Source organism: Corvus brachyrhynchos, unplaced genomic scaffold, assembly GCF_000691975.1.
Source record: "Corvus brachyrhynchos isolate BGI_N302 unplaced genomic scaffold, ASM69197v1 scaffold48, whole genome shotgun sequence".
Taxonomy (NCBI): domain Eukaryota; kingdom Metazoa; phylum Chordata; class Aves; order Passeriformes; family Corvidae; genus Corvus; species Corvus brachyrhynchos.
Window position 1 is genome coordinate 3,242,565 of NW_008240027.1, and position 21,165 is coordinate 3,263,729.

The 21,165-nt window shown below is 57.5% G+C and overlaps 1 protein-coding gene across 1 annotated transcript in view; it reads left to right on the top strand.

The window, feature by feature from the left end:
* The window catches only part of PIK3R3 (phosphoinositide-3-kinase regulatory subunit 3), a 76,882-nt gene that overhangs the window by 2,673 nt on the left and 53,044 nt on the right, over positions 1-21,165 (top strand). The window contains exons 2-6 of the mRNA XM_017743481.1: positions 2,056-2,151; positions 2,388-2,465; positions 10,698-10,829; positions 13,615-13,816; positions 14,168-14,253. Of these exons, the coding sequence (XP_017598970.1) occupies positions 2,056-2,151; positions 2,388-2,465; positions 10,698-10,829; positions 13,615-13,816; positions 14,168-14,253 (594 nt within the window). The remainder of the gene's footprint in view (positions 1-2,055; positions 2,152-2,387; positions 2,466-10,697; positions 10,830-13,614; positions 13,817-14,167; positions 14,254-21,165) is intronic.

Below are 21,165 nucleotides of genomic sequence, written 5' to 3' on the forward strand. Positions count from 1 at the left end.
GCGGAGTGCTGCCTTCCCAGTGCTGTGCCATGGGGTGCCCCTCCATGGGGTGCCTTTCCCAGGGTGATGCCAGGGTGTGCAGGCACCTCAGGAGGGGACATTCTGTCCCACAGCCACATCTTTCTGCGGCATGGGAGCAGTGTGTGCCATTTTGTGTCAGTTTAAACCCAAACCTGCCAGCTCACAGGATTCCCCTTAGAGTAAAAATCTCCAACGTCCTCTTGGAAGAGAAGGTACTTTTGTTTTGGTTTGGGGGTTTTTTGAAAATTCTTCCCATACTGATTCCATTTCCAGATGGAGGTTTGAGGGACGTTTTTTTGGCAAGTCCTAATTTATATTTCTGCGACAGCAGCGTAGCCCCCCTGAGTGCCCTCAGTTCCCACCGAGCCCTGCTGCCACACAGGGACCCTGAGCTGGCTCAGGCCATGGAGGGAGCCCTGAATGACAAACACTGCATGTTCCAGCCATGCCTTCGAGCCAGGGCTGGCTCTGCAGGGAGGAATGGTCCTTTTTTTAATTAAATAACATCCCGAAAATGGCTCTGCAGCAGATCTGAGTCCCAGGGGACTTCCAAGATCTTGCTGGCTGTTTTGGCCCTGACTCGTTGTCCTGGGCGGCACCACTGCCACAAGGCATCACCTCCATTTCCCCTGGGGCTGGAGTCGAGTGGGGCAGCAGGGGTCCAGCCTGGCACAGCTGGGGGCCATTCCGGCCATTCCCAGCAAGGAGAAATTTTTTTTTTTTTGCAGTCGTCACCTTTCCCCCAAGCCACTGATTTGGAGGAAAAGCCCAGTTTCCCTAATTACAAATCCACTCATGCAGTGGGGATATTTTTGCATGAGTTTCCAACGATGCACTTTGCTTTTAACCCTGCCATCTTCCCTGTTCCCAGCCAAGGCACCAACACACCTTCACTGAGTGGCAGAGGGGACTCCCTTGCTGTGCTTGGAGGTTGTGGCTGTGCCTGGGGACTGGATCAGCCACCCACGTGTGGGAGGTTTGCATCACTCCCTGTTCTCCAGGGAGCACCAGGGCATCACTGTGGTGAGGATCAGAGCCTGGATCTACCTGTTGCAGCCAGGTTGTGTTTTTGGCAAAAGGCTGAAGGCATCAAGGCCCTGCCCAAAGTCCCTCTTTTATTTTTTTCTAGCCTTTCCACATGCTGTCCATGCTGCAGCAGTCACACAAGGCCCTGGTGTGCTGCAGTCCGTGGCAGCCCCTGCCCCTGCCAGCCCCCTGCCCGCTGCCTTTCTGGGGCTCCAAAGGCCACTAAAGAGAGAGCAGGGAGAAATCCCAGCACTGCACTGCCAAGGTCTCCATCGGGTTTTACCCACACAGGAAGGGCTTATCAGCTGGGGTGATAAAGACAGATGGATGGATACAACATGCCCTGGGGTAAGGACAGCCGCTCTCCTGCCTGCCAAGGGGTTTGCTCCTCTCTGCCATGGTCTGGAGTGAGGTGTCCTTGGTCTAAAACCCAGCAGCACATGGGGATTTGTGCTGTGGGAAGCCTGTTTGGCTGAAGGGCTCTTCAGGGGCTGAGGGAGGTCTGCACCAGCCGAGGAGAGACTGAGTCCTCGCTGGGCCTGTGCTCAACCCTGTTGTGCACATCAGAGAACCCAAGCAGGTGAGAGCTGCAGAGAGACACGTCTGTGGTGGGTATGGATCTGGGTCCCCAGCTCCTGCCTGGTGTCACTACGGGCTGTGGGTGATGAGAGGGGGCAGTCTCAGTGCCATGGGAAGGGAGGCGGGGAAGGGGTTTTGGCCTGGAGGATCTCCATGCCCAGGATGGGATGCTCCCCACAGGCAGGGCACATGCCTGAGCAGGTCTTTGTATCACAACAAGCAGCTGAGCCCCCAACGGTGACTCTTATTGCAAAAAGAGGATAAAATAAAGGGAGAAGTGCTCCAAAATTAGACACGCATGAGCCAAAGCGTTGGTTGTGGCTGTGCCAAAGCAGCAGCTTGATCCTGTCCTGGGGCAGCTGAGGAAAGAGTCTGGAATTCCTACAGGCAGGAATTTCCAAACCCCTTCTCCCCTTCTTTCCACCACAGGACTCCCCGGGCAGGCAGAGCTCACGGAGCACCCCGCCCTCCCCGAGCAGGCGCTGCCCACCGTGGCCAGGCTCATCGAGGCGCTGGAAAAACAAGGTACGGAGAACCACGGCCCTCATCCTCAGGGCACAGCCGGGGGCACTCACAGCCACCTGCTCTGCCCTGTTCAGAGTGCCCCGAGAGCATCCCTAGAGCCAAACCTCTCGCCGTGCCCCCTGGCACCCGAGGGCAGGGCGAGGGAGCGCGGTGTTCTGAGCCCCTGCCTGCTTCCCCCGTGCCGGAAAGGAGCCTGTGGGCTCAGCACTGACCCCTCTCTCCCGTCTGTCCCCCAGGGCTCGACAGCGAGGTGCTCTACAGGTCCGGCCCCGGCGTGCTGGGGGATGCTGAGCTGAAACAGGCCCTCCTGGCTGGTGAGTCCCGGAGCCGCATCCCCTCCCCGTATTCCCAGGAGGGAAGGGGGCTGTGGAGGTGGTGCTGCCCTGGCAGGGAGGGGATGCGGCTCCAACGTCATTACAGACCTAATCCCAGCTCTGTGAGGTCCTGCCTGCCTCCTACCTGAACATTCACAGGTCCTCCCTCTTCTCCCCGTGTGATGCAGCCAAAAGTGATGCAGGTTCAGGGCTGGGGTGCTTCACTAGAACCTCTTTTTTTTGGGAGGGAGGATGGAGTGGGGGGAGAAAAATTATTGGGTTTTTAAATCTCTAGGGTTTGTGTCTGAGAAGCAGGGCAGGGAGAAAACCTCTTGTGGATTGGGAAAAAGAAAGAGGAAAGGGAAAGCTTATGATTTACAAGAATGGGAAGCTGTTTGCAGGACTTGGGGGCATGAGCAGGGTGGGGAGCAGGGGAAAACCATCTCCCCTGAGCTGCTTTTAAACCCCCGGCTGGGATAGGATGGCACGCGGCGAGGGGCGGGGGGGACGCGATGTATCCGGTGTGCTGCTCAGATGTGGGTATTTGGGGGGTGGGGGGTGCATCGAGCATCCCCATCCTCCGGCCGCGGTGCCCAGAGGGCGGCACTGTGACACCAGGCACGGGCGGCCCCGCATAGCCCCGGGCTGGCCCCGCATCCCACCGCATCCCGGGAGCTGCCGGCCGGGGGGCGGCGGGAGCCGGGCGGTGTTGCTGGGGAGAAGGGCTGTGATGAAATCGCTATATTAAGCACCATGACCTCATCGCTTCCCGCGCACCGGGAGCCGAGTCCCGCCGGGCGGGGAAGGAGGGATGCAGGAGAGGAGAGCTGGAGCTCCCAGGGATGCTCCTTCCCCACTGCCCGAAGAGGACTGCGCTCCCCGCGGAGGTGATGGGGGCTCGGGGCACCCCACCACCCCATTCTTCTCCCCCGGCTGTGGGCTGAGGAAGCCCGGAGCAGTGAGTGCTCTTCTTCACAGCTTGTACCCCGGGCCAAATTTACTGGCTGAGCTCTGAAGGAGGTGAAGTCATCTGAGAGCAACTCCCTGGACTGCCCGGGCACTGGTGCCTAGGCTGGACAGGGGCAGGGGCAGCAACAACAGCATGAGAAGGATGCTTTGTTTTCCAAGCACGCAGGAGTTGTGGGTCCTCTGCTGTTCCCATGCAGCTGGTGCAGCATCCCAGGCAGGTCCAGGGCTCCCCACAGGGCAGCACTACAGCAGAGTTACTGCCACAACCCTGCTCAGCCTTCGGAGATTCTCCCAGCCCTGGGGCAAACCCCACTGGCTTGGGCAGAGCTCTGGGCACTCGGTGGGTCTGTCCAGGTCTGTCCATCTCCCACAGCAGGGCCCAGCACTGGTCAGAGAAATGTCATTGTGGTTTTCAAACCATTTGAAAGCCCTTAAAAATCACCAACAGCCCCAGGAGACTCGATACTCTCAAGCCCACATCTCCTCTGGGACTGAAATCTTTAACTGGGCACCTCAGGGGGCTGCCCCATGTGCTTGGCAACACTGAGCTGGGCAAAGTCAGAGCTCCCCAGAGCTGCAGGGGGTAGGACAAGTCTCACACTTATTAGCTCTCTGCTGAAGGGGCTGATGCTCAGCCCTGCCAGAAGGATGCTCTGCAACAAGATGGGAATGACGTTCCTGCCAGGGTCAAGCATCCCAGCAGAGGCCAAGCTTGGCAGCCCACTCCTACTGCAACCTCCTGCAGACCACAGACCCAGTGGTGCTTCCCCAGGACCCTGCTGGAGCCCATATTGGGCTGGGGAGGGCAGGAGAGCAGCTCTGCTTTGGCTCCCAGACAAGCCCTTTCATCGCATTTGGTGGAGTAAAACTTCCCTGCCAGAATATTGGAGTTCGCCTGCCCCATGTGTGAGAGGACAGAGGCAAGAGTCACATTTCCCTTCCTCCCATGCTCCTGGTGGTTTGTCCCTCCAGCATCCCATCTCTGCCAGCAGCCTGCCTGCAAAAGCCAAGCTTCATCCTGGGCAATGGGGAGAAATCAGAGCCGGGGTTGGTGGTGGCTGGAACCAAACCACGGCTCACTGGGGAGAAAACCGGGTTCCCACCGGGGGTTTCAGCTTCCCTGTGAATACCCAAATCACGCTGGTGTTTGGCAGTGGTGGCAGGAAAACTGATAGACAGTGCAAGGGAAAAGGAACAAGGGCTGGAAAAGTTGAGATGTTGGTTTTCTAACCCCCAAATCTCAATGTGTCAGAGAACTCGACATGTCTCCTGCACTGAAAGAGCATCCGAACTTCCAGTGGGGAGGAAGAGGAGGACCTTGGGAGACAAGGAACCATGCAAGTCAGAGCAGCCCTGGCAGTCCCCAGGAGCCCATGGGCACTGTGTCCCCAGAGCTGGCAGGACAGGCACTCATCTGAGTTGTGCTGATTGCGCCCTTTCCCCACTCCTGGCCTTTTTAGAGCCCTTACCCGTGAGGGATCTCACCTGTGGGCAGCCCCTGAGCTGGACATCAGCCATGTTTGGGATGAAGGTTTCCTATCCTCATGGCAGCATTGGACAGAGTGGTCCCACATGGCTCTACAGCCTGAGCTGAGCCTGTCCCCACCCTGGCACTGGTGACATTCTGCAAGTCAGTGGCATCTGACTGCTGTCTAGAGCCTGTGCACCAAAATTGGTATTTCCATGATGGATGGTGCAAGAACAATTAGGAGAGGCAAGGGGAGCATGCACCATCACTGAACATGAGAATCAGAGTCACATGGTGGCACCAAAAAGGGACTTAAAGAAAAGGTGCAGCTCCACGGTGAGGGGAGCTCACCAAAGGGTGGGAGGTGATCAGCCAGGAGCCCTGGAAAGAGTACGGGCCAAAGAGAGGAACAAAGCAGTTTTACCCTGCTGCCCCCAACACCCCCTGCAGTGCCTGGCTGGGGGCTGCTTCATGCTCTGGGGTATTTCTGTGGCGTGGGGCCACACACTGACCCCAAGAGTTTCCAGCTCCCAGCACTCCTGCTGTCCCCTGTGTGCAGCTCAGGGGCTGTTTGAAGCTCAAGGGGTGGGGCAAATTACCTGCTAAATCCACAGTGCCTGGGGACATGGGGCGTATAAGCCCCTTCAGTGCCCAGACCTGATGTCTCACCCCCGCCCCCCAAGCTTGCTCAGGGTCCTGTCCCCGCCCCTCTCCCCCCGGGACGTGGCAGGCAGCCTTCTCACGGCTGCTGCTGGAAACTTGGGACATTCTCTCTCTGGGCGATAGCAGCAGAGCTGTGGGTGGGCTGGTGGGTGCGGGAGCCCTTCGGAGCTGAGGGACCCGACCTGGGGGAGGTTTGGCTTGGGAATGGCTGCGAAGTGTTGTGTGTAATGGCCGGGCAGCGCTTTGCCACCGCTGAGTAGGGAAGGTCTGCATCCTCATCCCTCCTCCCTGCTGGGGGACAGCGCACAGAGACCTTGCAGGGCCCTCACCCCAAAGCTCCGTGCGTGCTCCCTACGGCTCAGATGGGCCTGAGCCCACCCGGGATGGCGGCGAAGCACTGAAACCTCCCCCGCACTTTGGATAACCCCCTCTCTGATCGGAGCTCTGGAGTCCAGCTGCAGGCGTAAACACCGAGACCCTTCCCCAGATACAAGCGCAGCAATGGGAAAAGGCTGCGCTGTTGTCAGGGCCGGGCAGGAGCCGGCTGCAGCTCGGGTGCCAGGGAGAGCGCGTCGGCAGCGAGAGCGCACGTCCCGGGGAATTAGGCCAGGTCTGGGTGGGGATTAGCGAGCGACGGTGGGTCCCGGGGCTTCACTGGGGCTGCCAGGAGCTGCTGCTAGGCAGAAAGGGTCGGGGAGCGAGGAGCAGCTCGGGGAGCCTCACGCCGCTCTCCCCATCACGACGGTGTGGATGCACGGGGAGGGAGCGCATCCCCATCCTCATGCCTGGGATGCCACAGGGGGTCGGAGGCCCCCAGGGGCTCCGGTTTCCCCTGGCCGAGCTCACCCCACCAGGATGACTTTCCTCCCGAGGCGCCCCGGTGCCTGCGGCACTGCTTTTTATTTATACCTGCAGTGGAAATAAACCCCGTGTCGTCAGAGCCTGGCGAGAGGCATGAGCTCATCTCTTATATTTGGTGGTGATGAAAGAAGGGTAAATAAACGGCAGCGGCAGAGACATCCCTGGCAGACCCATCAGGGAGAACTGGGGGTGAGTTTTTGCCATCCCCTCCCATTGCTGCTGGGAAAACTGAGGAAGGGGATTGCCTTAGGGAAGGTGAAATGGGGGAAGACAGCCTCAGTGAGCACCCTCAAAGGGGATCCCAGCGCCCCTGCCCTGGCTGAGTGCAAGCTAAGGGTATGGTGAGGTGAAACCCAGCTGGGAGAGTGTTTGGGGCTGCCAGGAGCCCCTGTGCATGGGCTGGGGGTGTCCTGGCAGCTGTCAAGTCCCCAGCACAAGGTATCAGCAGGCTCAATGGGAGATTTTACAATGATGCTGAGACAAAGCTGGGAAATATTCCCTGATTTGGTGCACAGTTTCCCTGTTAAACCCTCCCTGTGAGATGCCTGGTCAGGTCCTCAGACAGGCGGCACCCATGTGGACGGGAACGTACAGCCCACGACTGGACAGCAAGGACATCTCTCTAGCACGCACTGACAATTAAAACTGAAAGGTCTGGAAGGAGTAGGGAAACTCCCAAGTCAGTATTTCAGTCAGCCCCAGGGTGGTTTGGGTGCCCCTCTGTCACAGGGACCACGCACCTGAGAGCATCTCACTGCAGCAGCGCTCGGTGGCCAAGGTCCAGCTCAGCCTCTTGGACTCCCTGCTGGGAGAGGGGCCCTGGGGGCTGGGCATCCTCATCCTGTCACCCACGAGCTGCTCAGGGGTGTGGGAGCAGCCGTCACCTGTGGCCACACGCAGGGGACAGCTGGTTACCAGGACCCGCTCGAGCCTGTCCTTCAAAACAACCCCCACCTTCCCCACAAGCCCTCCTGGCCAAACATCCTCCTCGTTTACCGAAACCCTGGGCTTACTCACGCCTCCCCGGCTGGCTGCAGCTGCGGGAGAGGTCCTGGAGTTTCCTGCCCAGCCTGACTCAGCCCAAAGCTCCAGCACCTTTCTGCCTCCGCTGGGATGTGGGCTCTGAAATCCCAGTGGGAGGAGGCTGGGAGTCTTTCCCTCTGGGCTAGTGGTCAGCCCACGCACCCTGTCCCCAGTCCCAAATTTATTCCTGCTTTTCACCGCTCCACGGGCAAGGCATGCTCTCCGCTGGTCCCCGGATGCTTGCTCTGCCAGCAGGTCAGCAAGCAGGTTGTGTGCTGGAGGGGGTTGGTATGGGGTCGAGGTTGGGGTTTTGGGGTGTTTTCCATCTGTATATGGCAGGCAGATGGAATCCCTCCGTCATTCCTCCATCATTCGCCTGGGGATAGGATGGGAACATCTGGAGAGCAGCAGGAGAGCATTGACTCATCCTGCAGCTTCATTAACTTCTTATAGCTGGTTATCATCTCCCTCAGATAAGAAGAGAGCAGCATCCGTGGGGTCAGGCCGGCGGTAATTGTCTGGGAAGGCTCCGGGGTTAACCCTTCCCCAGCTGCTGGCTGAGCCTCCCTGAGCTGAACAGCTCGGAGCATCCCCCGGTTGTGCTCTCAGCCTGATGGAGACCCCAGCTCGCCGGGGCAGCTCTTGGGGCAGGAGGAGAGTTCCTGCTGGGGCAGGAGGATGCCGCTGCATTTCCAGGAGGATGGGGACAACAGGCTAATGGCTATTTCTAGTCGACGTACCACGGAGAATGGTGCCATCAGCAATCAGTCCCCGTCAGCGAGGTGTGAATCCCCCTGGTCTCCCCATCACGCCTCTCTCTGGGTGTAAAGATGTTTTTGAGTCTTGCTTTGAAACCGGCTGAGCCTTCCCTTTGAACACCCCCCAGGCTCTTGCCTAACGAGGCAGACAAGCTAATTAGGCCACGGTGGAGCCCGGGGCTGATCGCCTGGGGCCAGAGCCCGGGCAGCGGCCCCTTCCCTGCGAAGGAACAGCTTGTGGCTGCTCTCCTCAATCCGTGCCAGCATCCTTAAGGCGAGTGACAGGTCCCTGCAGAAACCTTCGTGGCGGGTAGGAAGGGCTTTGGGGTTTGCTCGGTGCATTCCACTGATGGGAAAAGCTCTCTGCAATGCAATGAGACCCCGGGACCCCCCAGTAGCATCCCTGGGTTTGAGCCATGCACTGTGTGTATTCAGCCCAAGACAGGTGTTGGAGCATCATGTGGGATCCCTGACCCCACTGTCCTACACCTGCCCATCTTGAGACAACCTGCCAGATCACATCTCCAGGGCAGGTGCTAGGAAAAATGGGGAACTGCTGTCATTCCCCCTAAAACCTGGCAGAAATAACCCTTTTGGCCAGCCAGGAAGGTCCAGAATTGTGGCTGGAAGATGAGAGCATGAGCACAGACCAGAATGGGGCCAGGGTGCAGCTGGCACAGCCCTGCCCACCTCGAGGACGCCAAGGGCAGAGTGGTCCATGGGGCAATGCTGTGACTTTGTGGGGTGCCAGAAAGGCAGCACCCCATTTGCCCTGGGTCACGTTTGGCCACGCTGGATGGCTGCCTACCCCAGTGTGGTGGCATCTGTCCTGGCTGTCCCCACTCTGCCCCGGGACACAGTTCCCAGCCGGCCGGGTGCTTGCTCCTGACAATGAGGTAGCGTCTCCCACGGCTGGGTTAAAGGCTTTGCTTCGGGCATTGGCCAATCTGTTTTCTCTCCATCTGGGAGCCAAATGGAAGGCACTGGCCATAAGGGACCCACTGCAGCTTCGTGTTCCCACGCAGGCAGGCAGGCTCTCAGGCTGCCTGGCCCACAGCAGGGACACTCCAACGAGAGGAGATCAAGGTCGAGGTGCTCCAAACCAGCTTTTCCCAGCTGTTCCCCATCCCAGCCCTGCTGAATGCGTGTCTCTAAAGCCTTGTCCCAGGAAATAGCGTTTCTCCCCTCTTTTGGGTTTATTGCCCCAGAAGGAAGCACAGCTGGAATGGTTGGAGACTCGCAACATTTTCTTTTGGAAAATGCTGGGCTGGGAGATGGAGCATCTCCCAAAATGGCACCAATTTCAGTAAAACTGCATCTGGGGGTAAAGACCCAGCAAGGGGAGTGGAAGCGGGCTCCGAGCAAGGCAAGCCCACTGTCTTCTCTGTCACTCCAGGCCATTTGGGGCCTGACACAGCACCTTTAAGAAAATGACAAATTTGATTTTCTTTTTTTAAATTAACCATTTCAAACCATTCCAAATATCTTCATCTTTTTTATTATTCCCAAACCCCCGTACCCCTCACCCTCCAAATTCTCCTACAAGGAGAATTTCAAAACATTGCATTTGGGTCCAGTTTGAATCAAAGCCAGATTTTGAAACCTTCAGATCTTTGCAAAAGGCACCATCACCGTCCAGACAGCCACCACCCAGCCCAGCCAGGATGGGAGACCTCCAAGACAAACACATGAGGCAATACCAAAGGATGCTGAAAGGCTTCTTCCCCCTGGACCATGGTGAAGCAATGTTCCTGTGCTGGCCTGGCCGTGGGGCTCAGACAGACACATCTCACCCTCTGTCTCCTGACAGACCGTGAGACTTTTCTGCTCCTAGCACTGCCACTGTCCTGAGCCCAGGACCCCTGAGCCCCGGCTGTGTGGCCTCAGACCCCCTGTGTGCTTTCCTCCATTCCTGGAGCATCCTTCAGTACCTCCCCAGGGCAGCCGCCTCTCAGGGTTGGGAGAAGTGATGCCAATTGGGGCACATTCACAGAATTTCAGGATCACTGGGGGTCACATGGGCCTTCAGCAACTTGAATTGCCTGGGAACCATAACCCCATTCCATGGATGCATTTTCCAAGCAGTTCCTGCCGGGCTAGGATTGGCACAGGGCACCCAGCCCTGATAACTGGAAGGTTCCTGGGGCAGTTGCTCAGTCCTTCCCATGTGTCCTACTCTGCAGTGGGAGCCCAGTGGGATGGCGAGACTCCCTGTCCCATGCACTGGATGTAGAGTTCACACAAAGCAGAGATGCTGCCTCGTGCTCTCCTTGGGCACGTGGAACTCAGGGTCAGTGGAATTGGGACAGGAATATTTGCTGGGGGAGTGGTGGCAGTGAAATCATGCACTGCCACGCTGCGGAGATGGGGGCATGGGCAAAGAAATCCTCCATGTCTGGAGGAAGGCCCACAGGGATGGAAGAGCTCCGAGCTCTGTGCCAGAGGGGAAGAACCACAGGCTCAGGGTTCCCTCTGTCTCTCTCCCTGCAGATGCCTCGGCTGTGGATATGAACCTGTATGAGGCCCAGACGCTGGCGGATGCCCTGAAGTGGTACCTCCAGGAGCTCCCCATGCCCCTCATCCCTCCAGCTCTCTACAGCGACTTGGTGCACATGGCTCAAGGTAAGCACACATGGGCTCCCCCTACACTTGGGACCTCTGTGGGGCTGGAGAAGCTTTGGGAAGCCCCTAGAAAGGTTTCCCAGCATCTCCAGGGTGTCTCTGACCCCATCCCCTGCCCAGTGCTGCACCAAGGGCAGATCCTGAGAAGGGCCATTGGGAACATCACCTGTGCCAGAGCAGCACAGCAGTGTTTGGGAGATGCTTTCCCTTCTCTGGGAAAGAAAGGGACATCCAGGGGGCTGCTTTGCCCCCACCACAGTGGGGTCTTCTCCCTCTGCAGTGCCAGGATGGGCAGTTGCCAAGACTGGGTGATGCTGGCCCCAGACGAAAGCATTATTATAATATTTTGGCTCTGCTGCCTGGGAATTTTTTCCTGTAATCTCATTAACTCCTGGCTTTATATGGGCACAGAAAATTCTTAGCTTTTTCAGCTTAGTGCCATTAGGAAGTGTCTTTAGATCCCTACAAGCTTTTGTGCTTCTGTGCAAATGTATGAGACCATCAGGGTTTTAGTTCTATTTGATTTCTTTTCAAATAAACAGAGCAGGGCTCACACCCAGGTCAGCAGAGCCAACAGTGAGCCTGGACCAGAACCCACTTCAAGTGAGTCCTCACAGAGTCTCTCTGCCTCTCCCAGCCTGAGGCCCCATGGGCATCACCAGGTGCACAGGAAACCCTTGCCCACTGTGTTAGGCAGGACCTGAACCTCTTGCTGCCTGTGAAACCAGGATTTCTTCTCCTTCCACAGCAGCTCTCATCTCGCTGCCAGTTGCTGCAGTATCCTCCATGCCTGAGCGTCACCTCCCCATCCTAAGCCAGATTAGTGCTTGGGCAGATCATGTTCTTGGCTGCCTTAAGAGGCACCAAAAGATCACCCGTGGCCAGACCAGCATGGCCTTTTCCTACCATGTCTTGATGGGAAAAGGCCACGGGCTCTTTGTGGCCTCCAGCAAGGCAGAAGGGACGCACGGAGAAGGTGAGGAATAACTCACACCCCATCCTCCCTGCCCTGCACTGAGACGCAGAGCCAGAAGAAATACCCCTGGGGCTGATGGCACAGAGAAGCTGCCTTCCCCTCACCCGTCAGAGGAGAAATCAAAGGCTGCCTCCCTTCCAAGGATAAAAATGCAATTAGGAAGCAATTAGCTGGGTTGCCTCGTTAAGCAACTTCAAAGGGAAGCGCCTTTCCCTGCAGCCTGTGCTGCAGCGGGCTCTGCTCCTGGCACAACAGGGGCAGGAGAAGGAGGGGGCAGAACAGGGGAGAAACCAATAGGAAGAGGATTTCTCTGGGGCTTAAAAGAAAAAATTAAAATATAAGTCTTTGAGGAGACGGTGCTGGGTTTTGGCAGCCTGCCCTGGAAGGCTCCTCTGCCCTGCTTGAGGCTGAGAGCTGAGAAAGCAGCACGATGACCACCTTCAAAAGGAGGGGAGAAACATCCCCAAATTCCCCCATTGGCTGTGAGCCTTCTCCTGCAGGATCCTCTAGGTGCAAGAAAAGCAGGAATTGTGGCAGGGGAGGCCTGGCGCAAAGCTAAACATCCCTCAGGAGCAGCTTGTCGGATACGAGGGCTCACCAACACCCCATTGCCAACGCGGCTGGGTTGCAGACCTGCTTTGGAGGGGATCCCAGGCCCCTGCCCCTCTGGCTCTCATGCACCCTGGCTCCAAGGATGGATGTTGGGAGCTGGCTGGGCACTGGCCAAGCATCAGTCCTGGTGCAAAGAGCCACGGGGAGCTGAGTCAGCCCCCAGCCGAGCCGGGCTTTGAAGCCGGCTGAGAGCAACCCAGCCCTGGGGACCTCCCTGTCCCCAGCAGATAAAAGGGCTGGGACAAGGCAGGAATGGAGGATGGCTGGAGAGTGGCTGTTTCCTGTGCCAGGATCACAGTCCCAGGGTGCTGAGCTCACAGCTCACAAGACCGGGGAGCCCCTGCCAAGGCTGCCAGAGGGCATCAGGGACATGGTGGGAACTCATGGGCTGCTCGGGGCACCCGTGACAGTGGCTGTGGCAGCACCTCTGTGATGTGCAGTGCTATTAAGTGCCTCATTTTATTCATATGGGCAATCTGAGTATCACTGGAAGCAGCTGTACCCCAGTCAGCCCTCCCTGTGCTGTGTTTCATGGGGTGTGAGACCATGGTGTGGGGGGTGCAGTGAGTGTCCTGCAGCCCAGGTGCACATTATTTTTTCTTCCTAAAAAGCCTTTTCCCTCCCAGCTTGCTGTTTCTGCAGGGTAGGGCTGAGCCTTTAAATTCAGCTGATCTTCCAGCTGGTGCCCATTTCCCCACCTCTGCTTTGCTCTGCCTTTATGATGGCTTTGCTCTGCATCGGGGCAGGGTTCTCGCTCTTCTCCATTTCAGCAGCAGTGAGGGATTTTGAGGTGCAGCCCCTAGCAGGTGAGCAGCTCAGCCCTCTGAGCTCCCTCCCTGGGTGTGCTGAGAGGGAGAATGTGCTAAAGGTACTTGACAACTTGATCTGGGGTGGTGGTGTGAATGGGTAAATGCGGCAGGCAAACCCCAGAAAGAGGTGGTCAAGACCGTGAAGAAATCATCTCTGCCCACCCTGGGATATCTATGAGTCCCACAGCCTGTCTGGGAAGGGATGGGCTGCAAAGAAATCGTGGTGGCAGAGGTTGTGGTCAGGTTTATTTTTGGGTCTCTGGGGGGAGTAGAGAACTGCCACAGCTCATGCCCTATGTGTTGGTAGGTGCTGGGCTCCTGTGAGAGGCAAGAGGATGCCCCAACTTCCCAAACTGATAATTTTTCTCCTGTGTCCCCTCTGCTACAGAGACCCCAGGCCTGGAGGAGTGTGGCCAGAGAGCCAGAGCCCTGCTGGCCCCCCCAGCCCTGCCACAGCCGCAGGCACTGCTCCTGCGCCAGCTCGCCCGCCACTTCTGCCGCCTCTGCCAGGGCAGCCACCGCAGCCGCCTGTCACCCCGGCTCCTCGGGGAGCTCTTCGGGGAGCTGCTGCTCCGCCCTGCGGCGGCCAGGTGAGGTCCCCTGCCGTGCACAGGACAGGGCGGGTGACAGGAGGGTGCCCATGGACACGCTGGTCCCAACCCAGCTGGTTTTGCTGTATGACAGCCCACCAGTACCCCAGCCACAGGGCTCTCCAAAGGGGGAGGCCAGATCTGGAAGCTTCCATTCCAGCTGTGATGCTCAGACACCACGCCCGTTCCCAAAGTGACCAGGCATGATGCACACACGAGACTGGGGTTCACAGCATGGCCTCAGTCCCACAGCAGATCCATTGGGGTAGCTGGCTGCTGTCCTGGGGAGTTGGGGGTCTCCAGGGAGGTTGAACTGCTGGCATCCTCACACACCTCTCCTTCTCCTCACAGCACCGAGGCAGGCCCTGAGCTCCGTGCAAGGATCCTCGAGTCCTTCATCATGGCCAGTGAGGTGGCAGAGCTGCCAACAGCTCCTGGTAAGAGATGTCTGGCTGGTGGCGGAGGGGGGACAGCGAGTGTGACATTCAGAGCAGTGATAGCAGCAGGTCATGGGGCAGTTTTGGTGGCTGGTGCAGTGACAAGAAGGTGCTTCTGTCCCTGTGGCAGTGCCCAGGCTCTGCTGGCTTCCTGTCCCATTTCCCTCTCTCCGTTCTCCTCAGAGACACTGATTTGGGGGCATTTCTTTGCAGCCCCTCAGGTCTGCAGCTGTTTTCTGGCTTCATGTCTCTGCCATTGTGCTCTGGACCCTGGGTTTGTGATGCAAACAGGTTCTGCTCCCCCATCTTGGGGGCTCTTGGTAGGGGGCTCGTGTGCAGCTTGTTTCAGTGAGCAGGGATCTGAATATAATCTGGGAGGAAAAAAATAGCAGCGTGACCATAAAATGGCAGGATGGTACTTGCTACAGGATCCAGTCAAGGGTTATGATTTTTGACTTGCATTTAGTCCCCACATGTGCAGAATCACGCTGCACCCACTGCTGCCTCCCCCACAGGGCATCCCCAGGGTGGGGATGAGGACAGGTACTTGCCCCCCACCTCTCCATGCATGGACAGCAGCCAGGAGAGTGGCTTTTTCTGCAGATGTTAATGAGCTTCACCCCCAGGGCTGCAGTCCTGCCCCTTTCATTACTGGATGGCAGCTTGTGATCCCATCAGTGTCCAAAACTGAAGCATGTGCTCCTTGTGCCCTCTGCAGCACTCCAAGGATGGGGGGAAGTGGTCCATCCTAGCAGGGATGTACATGGGAGGGAGAGAGGGTGCTCAGAGGAGCACAAACCTCAGACCTTGAGGACCACAGAGACCCATTCTTGTGGGATTCCATCTCCAGGTTGTCACTGAGACCCATCTGTTCCCCCACACCAAGCTGCCCAGATGCCTGAGAGGCACAATTGCTTCCAGCCCTTCTGCTTGGAGATATGTTGGCACTGTCCCCAGTGAATCCTGTTGGTTTGTGATGTCTCTGGGTCCTTGTCACCACCCTGCCTCCCTGGGGGATGGCCAGGCCAGGCAGGATTACGACTCTTAATATTCCTCATAAATCAGCCCTTTCAGACCTGTCATCTCATTTATTGCTCTCCTCCAAGCTCTCACCCATGAGTTTGTCAGGATACATCTGTCTCTTCCACCTGCTGATCCAGCTGATGGGCAGCTGCAGCCCAGCAGACCCCGGCGTCACTGCTGCCATCCCCACACTTTGTACTGTCATTGGTTGTCACCACCCCAAACTGAGGAGAGGGTTTGGGCAGGATCCTGAGGGCCTCATCCCCTTTCTGAGTCAAAATCTCCCCCGTGGGCATCCCGCAAGTGTGGGGCAGGAGACAGGACACCAGGACTCGCTGTGGGACTTCAGGCAAGTCCTGCCACCACCCCTCTCTTTGTACCTAAAAGTGAGGATATTATTACTCGGCTGTCATCACATTAGGATGTTGGGAAGCTTAATTAAATGCCTGCAAAGCGATTTTGAGAGCTGCAGATGAAAGGGGCTATATATAAAGTGCAAAGAATTATTATTAGCGGTGCGGCCCATGCCCTGGTCCTGCTCCCACCACCCTGGCCCCACTCCCTGCATCCCGGCACCGGGATTATTTTGGTGCATGTGTGGAGTTGTGGTTTTATAATTATACATGTAAAATAGCTATAAATACCCTGCAATAACACGGCGGCTGTGTGCGCATAGCACAGGAATAGGAGTCGGGAGCTGACATAAGGAAACCGTGGTGTGACCTCATTCTGACTCAGATGTAAATATACCTCATGTGAGGGGGCAGCTGGGGGGCTTGGGGCTGCTTGGGGCTGCAGGGACAGTGGCCTCCTCAGCAGGGAGAGGTTTGGGGAGAGATCTGAAGCTGTCTGCTAACTCCAGGGAGGCTCCTGCAGGGCCAGGATCCTTCCTCTCCCATGCATCCTGGGACTGATGTGGGACTCTTTGAGTCTTGGATGTTAAAATCTTAAAGAATAAAAACGTCAGTTATGGAATTTGGTTCCTGGAGGGGCTTCTCTGGGTGAACTTGCTGTTGTTGAGTTTGCAGCGTCCCTTGCTCTGGGCGCTGCTCCTGGGGGGTCTCTTTAGCTGTGATGCGAAGGAGAAAACGGGTCTGTGCTGGCTCCTGAAAGTTATTCCTGGGATGCAGCACTGGGGTCATGCTGGAGGCACTGGTTTGCACAGGGCCATGCACTGGTTTGCACAGGGCAATGCCACAGATCCACGCCAAAGCTGGGATGGAGCCTGGGGCCAAGTGACTGCATTCAGGCCACCTTGCTGTGCTCGCCAGCACCCCGGGGGGACGTTTCTCAGCCCCATGGGGGCTCAGGGGGGCATACAGAGCCCACAGCAGGATCCCAGTGTCTGGGAAAGACTGTTTCCCGAGCAGGGTGAGGGGGCAGGGGAAGGCAAAGGGAAGAAGTGATGCAAATACCAGCTCAGCTGAAGGAAGATGACTTCATCTCCTTTTCCTCTCCTGGTGCTATTTATAGTCACTTTAATTTACTCCCCTTTGCTTTATTATCTCTCCAAGAAGCCGTTAGCCCTCAGACAGCAGGGTGCCTTTACTCACCATGCAGCCCAAAGTTCTGAAAAAAAACCTCAACTCACCACCAAAAACACCCGAAAGTGGGGGCAGGAGGCAGAGTAAGGCGGCAGAGCGCTTGGGCAGGAGCATCGCCGTCGTATGACGTAGCTTTCTGGAAAAAATGAGAGGATTTTTGGCTCCTTTTGGAGAAAGGAGTGAGAACTGGGCAAGGAAGATGTCCCCTTCCTCCTTCAGAGCAGTGGCGGGAGGGGCAGAACCAGCGGTGCCAGGGTCCCCTTCTGTTTTGTTGGACCCTGCTGAGGCAGACACCCCCTGGTTCCACCCAGGACCCCCAGCCCTGCCCTGCTTCACTTGGGGCAGTGGTATCATGCCAGGAGATGGGGATCAGCACTATCCCAGGTTCCTTGAAAACACCTTCCCAACAAGCAGGTTTGGCAGCCCTGGGCCATGGGGAAACTGAAGCACAGCATCCCATGGAATCACCCTTCCAGTGGCTTGAAAATGCAGTCCCTGGGAAGGTTGGTCCCCACATGCCCTGCCCCGAGCCCAGCTCTGTGGCACCCCATACCCCAGTGCTCAGCAGGGCTGCAGTGGTGGGTGACAATCCCATGAACATCCTGTGATGTGACACTCTGGGCACTTCCCAGCCCGAGCTCCACGCAGGCACCTCGGGGACAGCATCGACACTGAGCAGGGCTGCCGTGTTAAGCCAAATTAGAAAGATCTGGCTTTGAAGTTTTTAATTAACTTTTTCCCTGTTTGCTTTCTTCTGGATCCAAGGGAAAAGCCCAGCCTCCTGCTCTCCCCAGCTTGTGTGGCATGGTGGCAGTTGCAGACTCGGATGTACAGGGGATCGGGAGGGAGCAGGGGGCTCGGTATGTCGTCCAGCACAGAGGGTGCAGCTGGGGGCTATGTCCAGGTGCTGCCCTGCCTCCATGGGAGCACCCCTGCCCAGCCATGAGCATCCTCCCACCTGGCCTGGCACACTGGCCACAGGGAACCTCAAATTTGTGTTACCCCTCGGTGTTTCATCCCCTTGGAGCTGTCGGTGTAGGTTAAAAATAGCCAGGAAAAAAACCCAACCAAAAACCCTGCATGGAGAGCAGCATGAAGAAGCCATGGCTGAGTGGTCCCCTGTGCCAAAACACCTCGTTCTGCCTCCCCGAATCTGCAAATAATACAGAGAAAACAAATTAACGCTGGGGAAGGGGAGGGAAAAGAGCCAGAGCCGAGCTAGCAACATGAGGTAGGGAGAGCAGCTAAAAATAACAGATCCCTGAAGGCATGGGGAGGAACATGACGGGGATCCACACTCCTGCCATCCCAAAAGGCAGCCTTGTGCCTTCCCAGCTGCTCCTCACAACACAGCCCTGCCTGGTGAATCCAGAGAGGGAAAAGCCTCCAAGAAGGGCAGGAGCAGGGAGGCAAGAGGTGCGGAGCTGGGCTGTGGAGCCAGGAGCAATGCTCCCACCTTCAGCAGAGCATGGGGGTCCCCCAAGCACCCAGGGGGCCCAGCTGGGAGGGAGCTGCTGCCTGACCCACATGCAGGCAGCTGGCGGGCAGTGGGATGCTGCTGGGAGACCCCAGGGGTGCTGCCTCTGCAGCTAATTTTAGCCTGTGTTCAATTAATCATGGAACGGGAGGGGATCGCAGCAAGCCCAGCCTTTGCCAGCGCCTCCGCCAGCTCCCCTTTCCACCCCGGGTGTGCTGCTGCAGGGTTTGGAGGAGCAGGGGCCAGGCATTCCCTGATCCTGTGATTTTGATCTAGGAGACATCCTGTGCCACAGTCCTCTTCCTCCAGTCAGCTTTAAAAGGCTGGGGCAGCCCTGGGAAGGATGTTATCTCCTTGTGCCTCAGTTTCCCCCTGTAGCTGGCAGCGGTGACGTTTGCTATGGAATTTCTCAGGTTGCCTGTACAACTCTGAGCAGGCATTTTCCTGGCATGCCAGAGCTCTGGGATGCCCCTGGGGTGGGGAGCAGTGACCCCCAGCAAGGCATGTCCCAGCCTGCCCAGACCTCTGCTGCATGTCCTAATGGCAGCCCCTTTCCTGGGACTCACCAGCTCTGCTCTGTAAAGCTGGGGCAGGAACAGCTGCATTGCTCGGAGTCAGGCAGCTTTCCTGGCACAAGGAGACACCCTGGCAATGCATTTGGGGTACAACATGAGAGCCCTATGATCCTGCTCTCCCCACAGCCCAGCTTCACTGGACTCAGTGTCAAAAGCACAGCATGATCCAGCCCTCCCCCGTGACAGAGGGAACAGCTCCTGACGGAAACAGGGCTCGGCTGGGATTGAAACCCTTTTCCTGCCCGCACTGCGTGGCCAGAGCTGATAAGGCCTGGATAACCCCAAGTATTGTGTGTGCCGCCAGCCCATGACCTGCCAGCATGAGAGGAAATGCTGCTGCAGGGCCAGCCAGGATCCAAGGGGAGACTCTGTGTGCCGGCAGTGGGGTGCTGGAGTGCCCTGCTGTCTGGCCAGCCTCCTCTCCCTTTGGCCAGCACATGAAGCGTTGGGATGGCTCTGTCAGATGGTCATTGGTGCCAGCCCGGGTTGCTGTGTCAGCACTCACTGGCCAGCTCTAGGCTGTATGGTCATGAAAGCTGCCAGTGTGAAAAAGCTGGGGGTTCAGGGTGATTGTCTGGCACAGGCAGGGTTTGGTCCTCAGGATCAGCAGGGCTTTTGGCATGGAGCTTTGAACCTGGGGCACCTCTGCCTGTTCCAGAGGGCAGCTCCTGGAGGCCAGACTGGCTGAGCAACCTGGAGGGAACCACCAGCTTTGCTGTCCCACCCCAGTCAGGGCTGGCTCCCTCCCTGTGCCAGCCGCTTGCCAAGCCAGGCTGCGGGAATGTGCGTGCCCGTGCGCGTGTCCTCCCGGCTCCTGCCCTCAGACACTGTCTGGGCTGGCGTCACCCTTTCTGCTGCAGTGGCTCTGGCTAAACACCACGGGCAGCTTCACAAAAGAAAATGGGGAGGGTGACAAAGCGCCAGCCACCGCCGGTCCAGCTTGGCACCAAAGCCAGGAGCATCCTCTACTGTGCAGTGGCATTTCCATCCCCTGCCTCCTGCCTGGCACCGGGTGGGCAGCAGCACGTCCCCCTGCTGCCCTTTTGGCCAGGAGATGCCAGAAAAGGGCAATACTTCCCATGGGGAATTTCATGCTGGAGTAGGGAAGCTGATCTCTCTGTGATCCCACCAGCACCCCTGGACTCTGCCTCCCTTGAGAGCACACCGGCTCTGCTCCAAAGGGGTGGGAGGAGGCAGGCTACCCGACGCAGACACATGAGCAGCTCTGGGGAAAGGCAGGATTTGTGCTTCCAGGAGAGAAAATGAGTCACAGGGGGATGACAGGGCTGTGCCAGCAGCAGAGCGCGGGACTGGGGTAAGCGGTGGTTGTCGGCTGCTATCCGGGAGGTCAGGCAGAAATGCTCTTACAGGCCTTGCCTGGCTTTAAAATCTATTAACGTCATTTTGCTGTTCGAGCCAAGAGCCGCACAGGCAGCAGAAACGTTCGGGCATGGCTCAGATCAGAGCAGGATTTCAATTACAGTAATCAAAGGTGACACAGATAAGAAACCCCTGGTCTATGGAGCCGCGACAGCTGTCCTCTGGCTCCAACCGGCACCCATCCAGAGCAGCTCCATCAAAATCACTGAAGTGGTACTAGGGTAAAATTGGATTGGATTCCATTTTCATCTGCCGTGGTGGAAAACGCTTTCCCTGCACTCCTTGGGGAGGAAAACCACCTTCTCAGGGACAGCAAGGGAGGAAGGTGCCAGGCATGGAGGAGGGGACAATGTTCGCAGCAACAGCACTGATGGCTGCTTTTAGATGATGGAGGCAGCAGAAGGAATAGCTGGGATGCTGGAGCATCAAGGCTCTGCCTCCTGCTTTCCCCTTTCCATTTCAGCCTGGCTCCACAGTGACTATCATGGCTGAGGCAGGGATGTGCTCAGCTTGCTGTCAGGCTCCCCAGAGGGCTGGGCAGCCCTCTGAGCCCCATCCATGGCCAGAGCATCCCAGGATGTGCTGCAGGATGGACCCCCAGCCAAGGAAAGTCTGCAGAGAGGGTTGGGAGGTTGGAGGAGAAGATCCCAAGGGGCGGGAGCTAGCACTCTTCTCTCATCCTTGTAAATGGCAAGGTGGTGCCCAAGGGAAAGCTGCCTCTGCCACTGCTTGCATGTGCCCCTGGTCAATCGTCCCCGCACTGCTTTTGTGATTTTTTGCAAATCTTTTGGATGGCAGCAGGGCATCCCTACCTCTGACTCCCTCACCCCTCTGGGATCCGACTCCACAGAGCCACTGGTGCCCACTGCCACGGCCTCATGGGACCCTGGCTGCAGCCAAGCCATGGGGGCAT